Source organism: Panthera pardus, unplaced genomic scaffold, assembly GCF_024362965.1.
Source record: "Panthera pardus isolate Hobbes unplaced genomic scaffold, ASM2436296v1 HiC_scaffold_8, whole genome shotgun sequence".
In the NCBI taxonomy this organism is placed as follows: Eukaryota; Metazoa; Chordata; class Mammalia; order Carnivora; family Felidae; genus Panthera; species Panthera pardus.
This window is the reverse complement of record NW_026527013.1, coordinates 14963542-14980448: the sequence shown is the minus strand read 5'-3', so window position 1 is coordinate 14980448 and position 16907 is coordinate 14963542. Positions and strand designations below refer to the sequence as shown.

Sequence of the window (16907 nt, the reverse complement as noted above, 5' to 3'; positions counted from 1 at the left end):
GCCTGATGTGGGGCTCGAACCATGAGATCATGACCTGAGCCAAAGTTGGACGCTCAACCAACTGAGCCACCCAGGCGCCCAGGAAAAGTTACCTTTCATGCATTTATCGAACAACTACTGTATGCCACGGAGGTGGGCATTTGGGGCAAGAGTGCCCAAGGTTGAGGGGTTTTGACTTTAGAAGCCAGGCCACTGCCCCTGAATGTCATGCAGATTACACACTAAAAGACACTCATTCAACACATGACTCAGCCAGAATGTGTCTGCTAGGGTTACAGCCTCTGAGAGAGGGGCGGGGCGTCCTGAATAAGGCTCAATAAAGAAGCCCGACCAGGGAGACCGAGGGGCTCAGTAGATTGAGCGTCCGACTCAGCTCAGGTCATGATCTCACAGTTCGTGGGTTCGAGCCAGCGTCATGCTCTGTGCTGAGCCTGCTTGGGATTCTTTCTCTCTCTGCCCCTCCCCTGCTTGCTCTCTCTCTCAAATAAGTATTAAAAAAGAGAAAAAAAGAAAGCCCAACCTCTCAAGAGGCCCTTGGCCCGGGAAATTCAGAGGATCAGATGGCTCCCCAAGGGCCCACGTGATGCCCAGCACAAGACACTTTAAGAAACTTGTTGGCAGAAAGAAGAAAATGACCCAGGGGACCACACAGTCATCTTGAAGCAGTCTGAGTTTTAATTAAAAGCATATTGATCATCTGAGCAAGTCTCTGGAGGGCACAACACCAAGGAGCACCTTCGGTGAATGAAGAAGGGCTTTCAGTCCACACGAGGAGGTACCTCCTCCCGGGAAGACGAACCTGCCCCCCACCCCAGAACAGACCCCCGCTCAAGGGAAGGGGAACCTGCTGGCCATGGGGGTCTCCCTCCCCTGCGCCTGCCCAAGGCTCCCAAGCTGGGCCGGCCCACGCCCTGCAAGAGCCCGTCTGCAGACCTGGGCGCCTCAGGGTGGGCTCCTGAACGGTCTGCTGGCCATGCTTCCAGACCCACTGGGGCACGGGTGGGCAAGGTGGGAGGCTTCAAGTGGGGTGCCCCTTGGGGGGTATCTGCTTTACCCCAAGGTCAGGAAAGGGCACCTTGTTTGTTTGTTTTTTAATGTTTGTTTTTTTGAGAGAGAGAGAACGAGTTGGGGAAGAGCAGAAGGGGACAGAAGATCCCAAGAGGGCTCTGAGCTGTCAGCACAGAGCCCGATGCGGGGCTCAAACTCGAGAACCTTGAGATCAAGAACTGAGCCAAAATCAAGAGTCAGCCGCTTAACCGACTGAGCCACCCAGGGGCCCCCAAGGGGCACTTTGTTTAAAATGCTCTTCTCCCAGGCTACTCAAAGTTGGAATCCCCTTGACTGACCTGATCTTTCTGCGCCCTGAGGTGGAGGCCCCCAGGGTCCCAAAGGCAGCGTTAGTCCCGGGGAGCAGTGGATGGGGAGGACCCAGGGGTGCTGGAGTAAACGGTACTTGCTGGGCCGAGAGGGGCTGGAGCGTAGAAGATGGAACCGAAGCAGCAGATCCGGCAAATTCACAAGCCGGCCTGGGGCCCCCACCCGTGGCCGTTCCCCCGTGAGGCCTTCCTGCAAAGGGGAGCACGTCCCTTCATTCAGTGCAGATTCCCAGCCTCCACCGCTGGGGGCAAGGGCACCGGTCCAGGACGCTGCCTGTACGCACACCTCCAGCTGATCTGCTTGTGGAAAATACTGCATTTCAGGAGCAGTGGACACCTGTGTACAACTTGGGTCAGTCTCTGGGAGCGGTTGGGGCCTCCACGAGTCTTGGGGGTGGGGAGGGTCTGGAGACTGGGTTTGTGCTGGAAGATTCCTGGGAGAGGGAGGAAAGGGAGGGAGGGGGCGGGCCCCTACCCGACACGGTCTGCAGTTTCTCTCCTCTCGCTCCGGTGGGTGTCCTCTCTGAGGTTCTTCTCACGTCGTGGGCTGGATCATAGGTGGATTCAGTGCGAGCTGGGGTGGGGACCCCACGCTCTCAGCACAGAAATGCCAGGCGGGGTGAGCAGCGACTGGGGGTGCTGGGAGCCCCACTCCTGGGGCCTCTCCCGTCCTCTCCCTCCTGGTGTCCTGCCGACCTGTGCTCAGGGTCCCGGAGAACACTGGGTAAAGCCTAGGGCACCGCCCGCCCACAGGTACCAGCCAGGCGCCTCTGGTAGCTCCCGGACCGATTCCTGGCGAGCACGTCCATCTGACGCACGCGTGAGGGGTGGGCATCAGCGTCCACCCCAGTGGCACAAGGGGTTGCCAGCCCAGCCTGGCACCCCCGCCCAGTGTGGCTCCCCAGAGCATCGCAGAACACATGGAGGGCGTGGCCTGTCCGGACGGGCAGGGCGCCCAGGAGGGCCTGTGCACACACTCACCGTGTGACCTGGGACAGATGCTCACGTTCTGTGCCTCAGTTTCCTCCTCCGTGAAATGGTGATCGTTAAAATGTTTATACCTATTTGGGCATCTTCTATTTTGGAAATTAACTGGGAGTGGCCCGCATCTCTCCCAAACCCTGATTGCGTCCCGGCTGGACATTCTTCCACTTTATGGAAACCAGAGAAAGGGCAAAGCCGCTTGAGTCCCTCTTTTATTATTATTCTTTTATGTTTATTTTTGAGAGTGAGAGAGGCAGAGCATGAGTGGGGGAGGGGCAGAGAGAGAGAGAGAGGGAAACGCAGAATCGGAAGCAGGCTCCAGGCTCTGAGATGTCAGCACAGAGCCCCACGTGGGGCTCGAACCCACGAAGTGTGAGATCATGACCTGAGCCGAAGTCGGATGCTCAACCGAGAAAGCCACCCAGGTGCCCTGAGTTCCTCTTTGAAAAGCACTTACAACAGTGCACGACACATAGTAAGTGCTATATAAATGCAAAAATAAATGAGCAGAGGGCCCTAATGTAGACTTTTGATGTAATCTCTAAAAAAGGCTGTACAGGCAAGTACAGGACTAAAATGACACTTGTCACAAATCTCTGAACCCATGGCCTGGGTTCGACCACACTCCTCCCCCTTCTGTCTGGAGCATGAAAGTTCTTTGCAAACTCCATCAGGCCTGGTGAAAACCACAGTCACGCTTCCCTCTGTCTCCTGAATATTAAAGACACCAGTTTATGGGGCGTCTGGGTGGCTCAGTCAGTTTAGTGTCCGACTCTTGGTTTCAGCTCAGGTCATGATCTCACAGCTTCGTGGGCTCGAGCCCTGAGTCGGGCTGTGCACTGCCAGCTCGGAGCCTGCTTGGGATTCTCTCTCTCTGCCCTTCCCTCACGCTGCGTCTGTCTCTCAAAATAAAGAAATAAACTTAAAAAAAAATTATGTATATATATAAAGATACCAGTTTGTTAAATTCGGGCTTTTACAATATGCCACAGTTCCTGAAGCCTGTTTTGGAGGTCGTTTGGTTTTAATTTATAAGGAGCCTCAAAAGACAGTGCGGCCTGGGCCTCCAGGGTCCTGTCAGGCAGCGCGGCTGGACGACACGGTCCACCTCTCCTGATTCAGAGGGAACGAGCGCCACCCCACGCCTGGGAGTGGTCAGAAGGGACACAAATACACGGGAGAGAGACGGACAGAGGGTCCGGCTGAAGAGGGACACACACACCATCTTAACTGAGGACCCAGGCATCTCTCTTCTCTGGCTGCAGGTGCCCTCCTGTCCCGCCTAGTGGCCCACCCCACCTGTCCCTGCCCTGTGCCTCCAGGCCCCATGCTGATGACAGAGCAATTCAGGGAAAGGGAGGTGGAAGGTGAGGCTGAGCCCCAGTGATACTCACACTTTCAGAAATCCCAATGGACGATTCTAGTTCCTGCAAAACAAAGCAAATCCCTCTTCCAGGTGTGCTGGGCAGCCTCCTGCCTGTGGAACGCCCCGGTGCCTCGCTTCTAAACAAAATGCAGGAAAAGTGGTGAATGTCACCTCTGAGGTTAGGTTACAAGGAGCCTTCGGCTTCCGCCCTGGGTGCGGCCACCCTCGCTCTCGGCTCTGATGGGCCGACGCCTGGTGGGGGCCTGTCCTGGGGAGAGGCCCACGGGGTGAGAGACCGAGGCCTGCCGCAGCGGCGTGCAGGCAGCCTGGGCCGGGGTCCCCTCCCCCCACCCTGAGAGGCCTGCAGGCCGTGAGGGGCCTTGATGGAGTCCTGGTGAGAAGCCACAGGGTTGTGGTTTGAAAGCACTGCCCTCACGGGTAATTTGTTGCGGAGCAGCGGGAAACTGACGCCCTAACTGCTGCATCCAGTTTCCCCCGCCCGCAGTGGGAGCCCTAGTTAGACAGTCGCGACCAGAAGCCCCAGCTGGTGGCCGTGGCTCCACAGCCAACCCAGCAGGCCCGCTCGCGGTCACACATTTCTCACGGTGAAGGAGCAGTAGCGGTAACAGGGCACCTGACAGGGGAAAGTTGTCGGGCCCCCAGAAGAGGACCTCGGAGGTCAGCTGGGGTTCAGAGATTCCCAACCTCGTGACCTCATCTTCTGTCACCTAAACTTGGACGTGACTCTTGCGACACCTGGGCGTTCTGGTTGCTCCTGCTTGGCTCACAGCCTGCAGGGCTGGGCTTGGTGGACGTCCCGAGGGAGCACCGCGCCGGGAGTCAGTAGAACGGACTCAACCACCGCCTTGCTGGGCAGCCTTGGGCCACTGGCCCCATCTCTCTGGGCTGGTTTCCTCATCTCTGAAGCAAGCAGAGTGGGCTCAGCCTGCTGCTTCCCAAACCCCAACGCTGGTGAGCGCCACCCAGGAACAGGCCACCAACGGGCCCCGGCCGTGTCAAGCACTGTAGCGGGAACTTGTTATATGCGGCCGAACCTCCTAACAACCCCCCAAAATGAGACGACCGAGCCTCCGGTCGCCAGAATGTGCCAGCGCGGGGGGGAAGGAACAGGCACTTCTTTCCGTGGACACGGAAAGACCCGGCGGTCAGGGCGGGTCAGCAGCCTCTAACTGGGATGAGCCGGCCGGCTGTGGGGAACGGGAGCCCCCACCGTTTACAGAGCACACGCTCACAGCCGCCTGGCAGAGGGAGCACTTCAGACTCACCCAGCGATGGACACTCGTCGGCCGGCCGCCCACATGCAAGCACAACCACGTGGCTAGAGTCCCCGCGGGCCCCTGGAGAGCGTTCTCAGTGTGGCCGGGGCTCCCCGGAGTCTAGAGGCCTGCGAGTCTTTGCACAATAATCCCAAGAGCTGCCTCTTTCTGGTCATCCCCTCAAGGGTACAGTGATGTGGCTCAGAGTCCACACTGCCATCGGCTTTAAGAAACTGCCACTGCACATGGGGACAGTATCAAAGAAGAACACCCGTTATGTGAAAAGGCTGTGGAAATATTCCTGCCTTTTTCATCTCCGTATCTGAGTGAGGTCAGATTTTCTTCATAGATTTCAACCAGAAAAAAAAAAATGCATCTCAAGGACTGAATGCAGGGGGCGCCCGGGTGGCTCAGTCGGTTAAACATCCGACTCTTGGTTTCAGCTCAGGGCGTGCGTGACCCCACAGTTCGTGAGTTCGAGCCCTGAGTTGTGCTCTGTGCTGACGGTGCGGAGCCTGCTTGGGATTCTCTGTCTCGCTCTCTCTCTGCCCCTCACCCACTCTCTGTCTCCCTCTCTCTCAAAAATAAACATTTTAAAAAACACAACTGAATGCAAAAGCAATTGGGAAAATCCAGCTGAATTCTACTAAGCCAGATATTAACAAGATTTACAGAAATGTAAAACAATGCTACTCTCTTCTCTACATTTTAGGCTTCCGAAAAAATATAGCTGTTTGTCATAAAAATACGTTATTTATATAATGGGCGGAAAATTTATTATTCTTCTCTCAGAAGAAAATAAATATTTTTTTAAACTTCTCAGTTTACGGAGCACCTGGGTGGCTCAGTCGGTTGAGCATCCAACTTCGGCTCAGGTCATGATCTCACAGCTTGTGAGTTCGAGCCCCGCGTCGGGCTCTGTGCTGACAGCCCGGAGCCTGGAGCCTTCTTCGGATTCTGTGTCTCCCTCTCTCTCTGCCCCTTCCTCCCTCGCATTCTGTCTCCATCTCTCTCAAAAGTAAATAAACATTAAAAATAATTTACCTGCTCAATTTACATTTCGGAAATGGTAAAAATTTGCAGGTAGAAACGTCATAACCACAAGCTGACTGGGGTCTTCGATAATTTGTAAGTGTGTAAAGGGGACATGAAACCAAGCTGCCTGAGTACCGCTGCTCTGGGCAAACGGAGTTTCGTGAACCGAGTGGACTTTGGTGACCAGCCCTCCTGTCTGCCCAGGACTGAGGGTTTCCTGGGACACAGCACGCTTAGTCCTAAAACCAGGAATGTCCGGGGGGAACTGGAATAATTTGCTCACCCAAACTGAAGCCCAGCCAGAAACAGGGGGGGACCTTCTGTGTAAACACCATTGGCAGCTGGGGAAGCTGAGGCTGGGAGAGGCGGGGCCACTGGGAGAGGCTGGGTTCTAAGCTCAGGTCAGACCTGAAAACCTGCCTTCAAGGGGCACCTGGGTGGCTCAGTCGGTTAAGCATCCAGCTCTTGATCTCAGCTCAGGTCTTGATCCTGAGTCCTGAGTTCAAGCCCCGAGTTGGGCTCTGTGCTGGGCACGGAGCCTACTTAACCTGCACTCAGAATAGACATCGGCAAATGTGTATTTCTTGACAGTTTTGACGGGTTGACCAGGAATAGCACTGTCGCGACCGGAACAACACTATTGTGTGGTTCAGATGCCAGCTGGGGGAGAAAACCTAAAACCTGCCGAACAATTGGTGAACGGTACAAGGCAGCATCAGTGAGGCACCGGCCCAATGCCCACCCCCAAGGCTCCTCACCTGCCTTCTGGTTCCTGGGGCCCCAAGATCTGCAGCCTTCCCCCACCCCGCCCCCAGCTGCCTCCCCAGCTGCCTCCCCTTCCAGGGAGGCCTCAAGGCCTCCTATGCCCCGAATTCCCAGGTTTAATTTTCTGCTCAACGTGGATGACTCTCCTGTGCCCCCTGCTCTCCGTGCCCTCCCTGATCCCCCTGAGGGAACCGGGCCTCCCTCTTGTGAAACACTTTGTCGGGGCCTCTGCCACACGTGTCGTGTCACGTGTCCCCATCTGCTTTGCTGCTGCCTGCTTAGCCCTTGCCGGGCTCTGCCTCAGATGGAAGGGCTCACTTGCCGTGGGCGACCTGGGGCAAGCGGCTTCACCTGTTTGTCCCACTGGGAAGAGGCAGGGGCCACTGCCAACTCTGCCAGCTATCGGAGATCCTGGGGTGTTTTAGAATGATTTTTTTAAATGTTTTATTATTTTTGAGAGAGCGCAAGCAGAGGAGGGGCAGAGAGAAAGGGGGACAGAGGATCCGAAGCAGGCTCTGTGCTGAGAGCGGCGAGCCCAACGCAAGGGCTTGAACTCACGAGCCCTGAGATCATGACCTGAGCCGAAGTCGGTCACTTAACTGACTGAGCCACCCAGGCGCCCCTTGAATCCTTTTATTTAGGAATCAAAGAGATTCCAGACAGGATGGAAAGTGATCAATACCCACTGTAAAAACTAAGTCTCTCCCACCCCAGACCCTCAGGCCCTCTCTCCAGAGGCCACCAGTATAAAGTATCTTTCCAGTTTCCTCTGCCATAGACATTGACTGCCATAAGCGGGAGCTTTCTCAACATCCCATCCTGTACGAGCTCTCTTTTCCTTCCCCCGCTAAAACATACCTTGGAGTTGATTTCTTAACCATCCAAGTAGATGTCATTCTCTTCAGCGGCCACTACTGCCTCTGGGTGGGCCTTGAAGTTGTTCCAGACCTCATACGTCACTTCCTCGCACACGTCTTTGCACTTGCGGGTGACAACATCTGTGACATAAATCTTCCAAAGTCAACTGCTGGGTCACAGGATACATGCACCTAGAATTTCAGTACATGCTGAAAGAGCCTTCCAGAGGCTGTGCCAGTGGCTCCCATAAAAAGATGGGAAGATGCCTTTAAAAACCAACCAACCAACCAACCAACCAAACCCTGGCCACTCCCAAACTTTTCATTGTGGCCAGTCTGATAGATAGATGGATGGATGGATAGATAGATAGATAGATAGATAGATAGATAAGCAATCTCAATGTTGTTTCAATTTTATTCCATTACCACCGGCCGCCCCCCCCCCCCCCATCACAAGTAAGACTGAGTATCTTTTCATAGAATACTCTCGGCTACCTAATACTGTGCCCTTATCTTTTGGAGTGTGGGTCACGTTCCTATAGATCCACAGGAGCTCTTTTTAGACTTTAGAATATTCATTACCTTCTGACTCTGAGTTTTGCTACACACCCATTTTTTTTTTTTTTTTTTAACTTTTATGGAGTCGGTTTATCTTCCCCTTTGTTTCTGGGTTTCCTGTTTCCTTGGAAACATCTTCGCGCCAAGATTACTTTTCACACACGCCTTCATTTTCCTCTCCTTTACAGTTTCATCTTTGACCCTTCTGGAATTTATGGCGGAATAAGGCATGAGGTAGGAACCCTGCTTTATTTTTCTCTAAATAGTAACCAGGTGTCTCAATGTCGTGAACGGCACGATCTCTTTTAGGAACATCTAACCATGCCTACCACCATTACCCAGGTCCCTGGAATGATGTGACCTTCGAGAGGCGTTGGAAAAACAAATGCAGTGCTGCTCCTGTGAGCCCACAGAGGCATTGCACGCCAGACCACTGCAAGGTGGGTGGTGAGGTTACTGGACTAAGCCCTACGGAAAGGGAGCCTCACACAGCACAAACCCCCTCCCACCCCCACCCCAACGCTGGAGACCAGTCCTTTACAGGATAGATGTTTTGCAAGTATTGTCAGCCTCTGGCATGCCTTTCTCTTTTCTCCTCACGGTGGTCTTATTTTGCGTTTCCCTATTACCAGTGAGACTGACGCGTTGTGTCTGTTTATGAGCTGTTCAATCTTCGTCTTCTATGAATTATCAATTCATACGCCTTGCCCAGTTTTCTCTTGAGGTGTCCTGTCTTTTTCTTAATGACTTAAAGTTTGGGGAACTTTGAGAAAAGAACTTCTACGAGCCCCTTCCAACCACGTCCAGCCACCTACCTGGCTCTCTGCCCACGGACGGCCGTTCCTGACCTCTGCAGTGAGATGTCCGCATTCCTTGCTAAGCCAACCCTCACTTGTGCATCGGACCCCAGCTCACCAGCTCCAGCTTGGGCTCAGTGCTCTTTTTTTTTTTTTTTTTTTTTTTAATTTTAGGTTTATTTTATTTATTTTGAGAGAGAGAGAAAGAGGGAGGGAGAGACAGTGTGAGTGGGGGAGGGGCAGAGAGAGAGAGACAGGGAGAATCCCAAGCAGGCTCCATGGTTAGTGCAGAGCCCAATGTGCGGCTCAAACTCACGAACCATGAGATCATGACCCCAGCTAAAATCAAGAGCTGGATGCTTAACCAAATGAGCCACCCAGGTGCCCCTAGGCTCACTGTTCTTTAAACAGTTCCCCCTCCTGGGGCGCCTGGGTGGCTCAGTCGGATGGGCATCTGACTTTGGCTCAGGTCATGAGCTCACCGTCTGTGGGTTCGAGCCCCACATCGAGCTCTGTGCTGACAGCTTGGAGCCCGGAGCCTGCTTCGGATTCTGTGTCTCCCTCTCGCTCTGCCCCTCCCCGACTCAAGCTCTGTCTCTGTCTCTCTCCACAATAAATAAATACTAAAAAAAAATTTTTTAAACAGCTCCCTCCCTGCACCTTCAGTCTTCTCACTGATAGATCACTGCCATTAGCCTACCTAAATATGCTATTTCTCCTCTCACAACCAAAAATAAAACCAAACAACCCTCCCTCTCTTGTCCCCATCTTCCCTGCCATCTACTGCCCCTTTGTGGAAAAACTTGTTGAAAGAGCCTTCACCACTAGCTGTCTCTAATTCCTCCTCCTACCATTCCCTCTCTTCTCTGTTTTGCCCTGTTTTTTCAATTGCGGACAGATACACATTAACGTAACATTTGCCAGTTTTAAGTTACAATTCAGTGGCATTAAGTACATCCACAATGTTGTGCAACAATCACTACCATCCGTCTCCATAATTTTTTTGAACAGAAGCTCTGTCCCCATTAAACACTAACTCCCCACCCTCCCTCCTCCCAGTCCTTGAGCAGCCCCCAGTGTACTTCCTGCCTCTATGAATTTGCCTGTTCTGGATGCCTCACATAAGTGGGATCATACAATATTTGTCATTTTGCGTCTGGCTTATTTAACTTAGCAAAATGTTTCCAAGTTCATCTTCGCTGTAGCCCCTGTGTTACATCTTCATTCCTTTTTTTTTTTTCTTTTTAATGTCTTTATTTATTTTTGAGAGAGACAGAGCATGAGCAGGGGAGGGGCAGAGGGGGGGGGGGGGAGACACAGAATCGGAAGCAGGCTCCAGGCTCTGAGCTGTCAGCACAGAGCCCGAGGTAGGGCTTGAACCCACGAACCGCGAGATCGTGACCTGAGCAGAAGTCGGACGCTTAACCGACGGAGCCACCCAGGCGCCCCGATCTTTGTTCGTTTTTAAGGCTGAATGACCTGTTGTATGTATACACCGTATTTCGTTTGTCCATCCTTCTGCTGCTGGGACATTTGAATTGTTTCCACCTTCTGATGACTGTTAGTGTTGCTATGAACATTGGTATACAAGCAGCTGTTTGAGTCTCTGCTTTCAGTGCTTTGGGGTATCTCCCTAGACCTGGAATTGCTGGACTCACACAATTGTTCAGCTTTTTGGGGAACTGCCAATATGGTGGCTGTTACCAGATCGCATTCCCGCCAGCAACGCACAAGGGCTCCAATTTCTCCACTGTCACCGATGCTTGTCATTTTCGGTTTTGCTCGTTTCATTTTTGGTTTTGTGGTAGCCGTCCTAATGGGCACGAGGTGGCATCTCACTGTGGTTTAGATTTGCGGTTCCCTAGTGGCTCATGATGCTGAGCGTCTTCCACGGGCCTCTTGGCCATTTGTAGATCTCCTTTGGAGAGACGCCTGTTCAAGTCCTTCGCCTGGTGACAAGGAAGGGTCCACACGTTCACTCTTTTGCACGCAGAGATCCAGTTTTCCCGGCACCGGTTGTGGAAAAGGCTGCCTTTTCCCATTGAATGGTCTTGACATTTCAATGTCAAGTCTTCTCAAATGGCTTATTTCTGGGTTCTCTATTCTGTACCCTTGGTTCCTGTCCGTATGCCAGTTACTATACCGTTTTCATTATGCAGCGTTGCTGTAAGTTGTGGAATCAGGGATGTGTAAGTCCTCCAACCCTGCTGTCCTTTCTCAAGACTGTTTGGGCTACCTGGGGGTCCCTTGAGGGTTGATACGAATTTTAGGATGGGCTTTCCTCTTCCTGCAAAACACCAAGCATGGAAGCAGGGCTGGACACAGTGGACTCGAGAACTGTTGAGATGAGAATATTTGGGGCAACTCAAACACGGTAGGTGCAGGGGGACTAAGGAGGCACCGAGAGAGAACTGGAGAGCTGGGCTAATGCCAGATCCCACTCAGTAGGAGCCACAAAACAATGTTAGGAAGCACATCTGTCACCCGTGCAATGAGCAATAGAGGAGGGCAGTGAGGGTGCTATGCGGGCGGGAAGGAGGGGACAGCCTCGTTCCCCAACCGCGCCCCCCCCCCCCCCCGCCCACCACCAAGTCCCTCTCCACTGCAGGGAATGTCTGAAGAAGACGTGGAGGTGGTCAGCCTCAGGAGAGCTGAAGGGGGCGCTGGGACACCAGGGGAGCCCCCCAGAGAACTCGAGCAGGTGAGCATCGCACGTGAAGCTATGCACAAGAGAAGGTGAGGCAGCACACAGGCCGCGCTGAACTAGGAATTACACACTGTGTAAGAAACAAACAAGTCACGGGGATCTGGGAAAGAAAACCAAAGGACAGACGGGGCCTAAAGGGGAAATGGGGGTGTGGGAGCAGCAGCTGGGCCAGTTTCCTTTCCTAACAAGTAAAATAACAGTAGGTCCCCAGAGGAAGGTCAGGTGTTCCTCCTTGTGTACCAAGAAAATGGACAGACCCTCCCGAACGTGAAGGGCACCAGCCTGGGTGACATCAGGAAGGAACCGTGTGCTCCAGCTCACAGACAGTAGAGCGCATGGGCCCCAGGCCCGGGATGGGCGGGAGGCGGGGGCAGCTCTTAACTCCATTCCAAGAACTGCAGCTCATCTAGGCTGCTCCCTCGCACTCCAAAAAATTAGGAAAGGAGGGGCGGGGGAAAGGCAGGAAAGAATAAAGATTTCACACCTGCTCCTTTTGACTGACAAAAACAAGTGTTTATTAATCCAGTTTTCCTTCCTTTGCCGTACTGCAGAAGGGCCACACAGGTGTCCTGATACATCGGCTTGAAGCCGTCAGAAAGCTCCACCAGCAACGGATTCCAATGCGACGCGACAGGACAACGATTACAGTGTGGTCTCAAGTCCATACACCAAGCAGACCAACCCCGGGGTCTCCAGCATCTGCCAAGGGGCACTGGGTGGGCCCAGGAGCGTGAGAATCAAAAGCACTGTGCGGGTGTCATCAGGGCTCCGGGCAGAACACAACTGTGGATGTCCTTCCTGATCCAGAAGCTCTGGCTGGCCACACTCCAGGCTGCCAGGGCAGAGGCCTGCTTCCCTTGGGGGCGCCTTCCTCTGGCTGACGCTCAGATGGCTGCACGCCCAGATCACCCTGGGAAGTGGTCCCCGCACGCCAACCCGTTCCTCGGGCCGCCACGTTCTCTCTCCAGCCGGTCCGTCCAGTCAACCGATGTCACTGTTGCTTGTGTGGAGGGGCCTTCCCGCTTGGTGGCAGCTTCCTGTGGATCAGGCTGAGTCCGCACAGGATGAGGAACACACCTCCCCACCACAAGACCTCCTGGCACTCTCCATACAACACAAAGCCCAGGAAGGCCTGTGGGACAGAGACCGCTGTGAGGCCAAGTAGACACGTGCCCGCAGGACTTGACCACGGCGGGCAGGCACAACCTCACTCCCCCCGTGCCTGACTTCCCTCCTGGGGCAGGAGGAAAGGTCTGGAGCTGGAGGTCTGGAGCCTGAAACCCAGCTGTCACCTTCCGCAAGGCACTATCCATTTCTGGCTCGCCCGGAGAGGTGGGGGGAGTGTACCTTCCTTGCAGCATTGGCCCCGAGCAAAGTGCGCAAGAAAGATTCGCAGAGGCCAGCAGCGAAGGCCCAGCACACAGCCGGTGCCTGGTGTTTGCTGATCCAAACAGGCCTGCCACGTCCTCCCTCCCTCGACGGCAGGACTGACTGGGCTCAGCCCCACCTGGTTGACATCAGGCTGTCGGAGGAAAGAGCGTCCACCCTCCACGTCTCACGCTCAAGTTTACAGACCCCTAGGAGACAGCTTGCACAGAGGTTACAGAGACATCAGCATGAGGGCTGCAGCCTGAAGGGGCAGCAGGCAGGTGGGCTTTTTTTTTTTTTTTTTTTTTTTTACACTTGGCCTTCACTCCCAGCTAACACTTGAGGATTCTACCAAGTTCGAGATCAGAGGAGCAGCCACCAGGGCTCAAGCCACAGCCCAATCTCTGCTTCAGCTCTTGTCTTTCCTCCTATCTGGGAGGGTGGGTTCCCCAACTCACCCAGGACCCTCCCAGAACCCAGGTTTGGGACAGGGGTACTGACTGTACCCGCAGGCTACTCACCGAGCTGAGGATGTTTGAAAAAGTCACCGTGACAGATGCAATGGCCGAAGACATGGAGAAACTGAGGCCCCGGCTAAAGAACGTCCACATGAGAGAATTGGTGGTGGCCATCACGATAATGCCTAAGATGCAGAAGACCATGTTCACCTGCGGGAGAGAGTGTCACTGCAGCTGCGCTCGGCCAAGGCAGACCCGCAGCCTTCCTCCCAGCACACCCAGGGCCCTGATGGGCAGCAGCTGGGCCCCTACTGAGATCCCACCAGAGCCTGGGTGGGCCGTTCCTGAGCTTTCCTGCACAAGACTTCACTTAACGCTGTGCTCAGCACACCCGTTTTATAGCTGAAATAAACCCCGAGGAGACTTCTTCAGCCATCTTGCCGGCCATGTGTCCTTGGGAAGAGTGAACTGCTAAGCCATAACCAGTACTTTCTCTGGAACACCAGTCACTTGTTGATGCTAAAAGATGAGTGCGAGACAGCCAAGCAGTTATCGGTCAGTATGTCGTATGAGTAAACCAGGGGCAGAGTCCTCACTTCCTGGGATCAGGTAAAGCATGAATTAGCCCATGCCCCGCCACCCCACCCCATCCCATGCAGGCTACAGGACACTCAGGCCAGTCCCGCTGGGCATCCTCGAGCTTTTTTTTCACTCTGTGCCAGGCCCTGTGCCAAGCGTTTCAAGTGCATTCTCATTTATTCCTTACCTTTACTTTACAGATAAAGAACCTAAGGCATTACATACCCTGCCTAAAGAGCCAAAGGCTGGTGGTAGTCACCAGGATTCAAACTCAGGCAGTGTGTGGCTCCATGCTCTTAATCAGGACACAGCCCTGCTGTGGGAAGGGAAGCCACCACCGACTTGACTACTGATCCCAGACATCACTGGGAGAATCCGCAGCCTTTTTTTCTTTTGCTTCCCCCCCCCCCCTTTTTTTTTTTTTTTTTAAAGGCGAGAGCCTGGAGGAGAGGATCTTAAATTAAGCCTCCTACACAAAGAATATGTAAGACACCCTTGCTTGATTTTGAGTTAGAAACCTTCCTGCAAACAGAGCTGCTTCCTCTGGGGTGGCCATCCAAATATCAGGCTCTTATTTCTAAAACAGTTTTCCAGCTGCTGAAAAAAGAGTGTCTTAAGGAAAAGGGTGTCTTTGTATAATTTTCACAAAAGCACTCTTTGTGCCAGTGGCAGTCTGCTCATATAGTCACTAAGGCCTGGTGCACAACTAAAAAGACTAGAAAACCTCATGGTTCAGAGTCACTCATCCAACTTTGGATCACTTCAAGAATTACAGCCAACAGAACACTAACTTCAAGCATAGTGGTTCCCACTGGATTGGCCCTAAACAGGCTTACCGGCCTCCTGATTCCCCCCCCCCCCCCCCCCCCCCCCCAAGAATCAGTCTGTAGGCTCTCCAGGTAAGGACCTAACCCTGGGTTGCAGATGCAATGAAATCCCTCCAGCAGCAGAGGAGAGCCTGTGACTTGGGATGGGAGGGGCAGAGATACACTTCAGCAGGCGTGGGGAGGCAGTTTAGGAGTTCTCGGCATCAGGGATGGGAATGTCCAAAATGTTTCTCTGTCCTCTCATGTCTAGGTGTCCCAAACTCCCAATTTTCCGGGCAGCAGGGTATATACTGGTCAAAACACCCGTTAATTACGGAGTAAAGACGGGCAACAGGCTTCTCACCTTAAGTTACGAGGAGAGAAACGTCCAGGCATAAGGGGCTTAAAATGAGAGGTAGAGAGTGGATGCAGGAAAGCGAACTAACCCAGTCGGAGGGCAGAGTTTAGGTCCCTGGTAGGGAAGAGGCTCAGGTCTCTTACCGCCTACACGGGACGAGGATTTGAGGGGATTTAGAATAGAAGGATGCTCCCCCGCCCCAGCTGACTGCAGCGCTCGGCAGCTGACCTGGCGAACAGACCCCGCCCCCCCAGCGCCCCCCATCCGCCCGGACCCACCCGCCCGCCTGCCGCAGCGGCGCCCCGGGCTCGACCTCGCTGCCGAAGGCCAGCTTGGCGGAGGCGGCGGCCAGCGCCCCGAACGCGCCGGCGCACAGGCAGTTGAACACGCCCCAGAAGCGGCGCCGCATCGCGCCGGCCTGGAGGTGCGGGGGGAACTCCGCGGGGGCGTCGGGGTAGGAGGCTGGGCACACGGCGCCGCCTGGGGACTGTGGCCTCTCGGCCATGGTGCCCGCTGCCACCTCTCCCGGCTCCTGGGGCACCAGCCACCGGCAGGACCGAGCGCGCGCCGCCATTGGGCGGTGGCCTCACGTGACGCGACGCTCACGTGAGCAGGGCAGCCAACTAGGACGCGGGGAGGGCCTCAGAGCCGCAGGGCAGGGGCGGGGTCGGGGACGGGGCGGGGCGGAGACTAGGGAGCCTGGGTGGGGTGGAGGGCAGCCAGCCTCCGGCGTTGGTTTAGGTTAACCCGGGAGCTGTCCGCGCCTGGCGTCTGAAGCGCCGGCGGTACTGTGTGGTTGCTGTTATAGAATTAACTATCCATGACCCGGAAGTTTCAGTCCTTGCCAGAGTGTTGCCCAGCTTCGGCTTTCCCTGGGAATTTGTTAAAAATGCCCAATCCAGGCCCCGCCCAACTGCCATTGAATCAGAATCTGCATTTCAACAGGAGCCCCAGGAGATTGACCTGCACCTTCCAGATTGAGGCGCAAAGTGGAAAGACTCCTCAGCAGAGGGCGCTAGAGATCTCCACGACTCAGGAAGAAGGCGAGCTCGGGTTAGGGTTTTCTGACAAATCAAAAGGCGCAGATGGATTTTGAATATAGAGTAAATCATCCATATTCACTCCGGTCAGATAACCAGGATTAACATTACTTCTAATTTCCTATGCACTTAAATGTTTAAATATTATTAGAGTACTTTCTATGCATAGTTTTATATATAGCACATGTTAAAAATAGTTTATGTAATCTGTATGAGCCTTTTTTATTTAGTATGATTTCACACTAAACTGTTCAGTAGTATTTTTTTTCCATTCAGAAAGTTTTTCATGAAGTCCTTCCTTGCCCCCCTCTCTCACAGGGGGGTTTGTTTTGTGGCTCAAATTAAGGCAAAGATAAACCTGATAACTGCTATTTATAGGCTGAATTGTGTCCCCCTCCCCACCCCAAAAAGATACGTTCAAGTCTTAATCCTCCACACCTGTGAATGTGACCTTTCCTGGAAATGGAATCCATTGCAGATGTAAACAAATTAAGAAGTCATTAGCATGAGCCCTAATTTCACTGGTGTCCTTATAAGAGACAGAGTCACAGGGAGAACACCATGTGATAAGGGAGG

General features: G+C 53.8%; 1 protein-coding gene across 10 annotated transcripts; it reads right to left on the bottom strand.

Moving 5' to 3' along the window:
* Positions 1–652: 652 nt before the first annotated feature.
* Positions 653–15869, bottom strand: TMEM42 (transmembrane protein 42). 10 transcript variants are annotated; one of them, XR_008420276.1, is made up of 5 exons: positions 15040–15554; positions 13612–13758; positions 7662–7852; positions 1852–3863; positions 653–1673 (listed from the first exon to the last, which is right to left on the bottom strand). XR_008420276.1 is itself a non-coding variant. In XM_053897243.1 (3 exons), exons 1-3 carry the CDS (start codon positions 15863–15865, stop codon positions 12714–12716), a joined length of 549 nt encoding a protein of 182 aa, XP_053753218.1. In that variant the 5' UTR covers positions 15866–15869; the 3' UTR covers positions 12214–12713. The 10 variants fall into 10 exon arrangements, 1 of the variants encoding a protein (XP_053753218.1); XR_008420277.1 differs by having other exon boundaries at positions 653–2527; positions 3755–3863; XR_008420278.1 differs by having other exon boundaries at positions 653–2527; positions 3755–3787.
* Positions 15870–16907: the final 1038 nt, after the last annotated feature.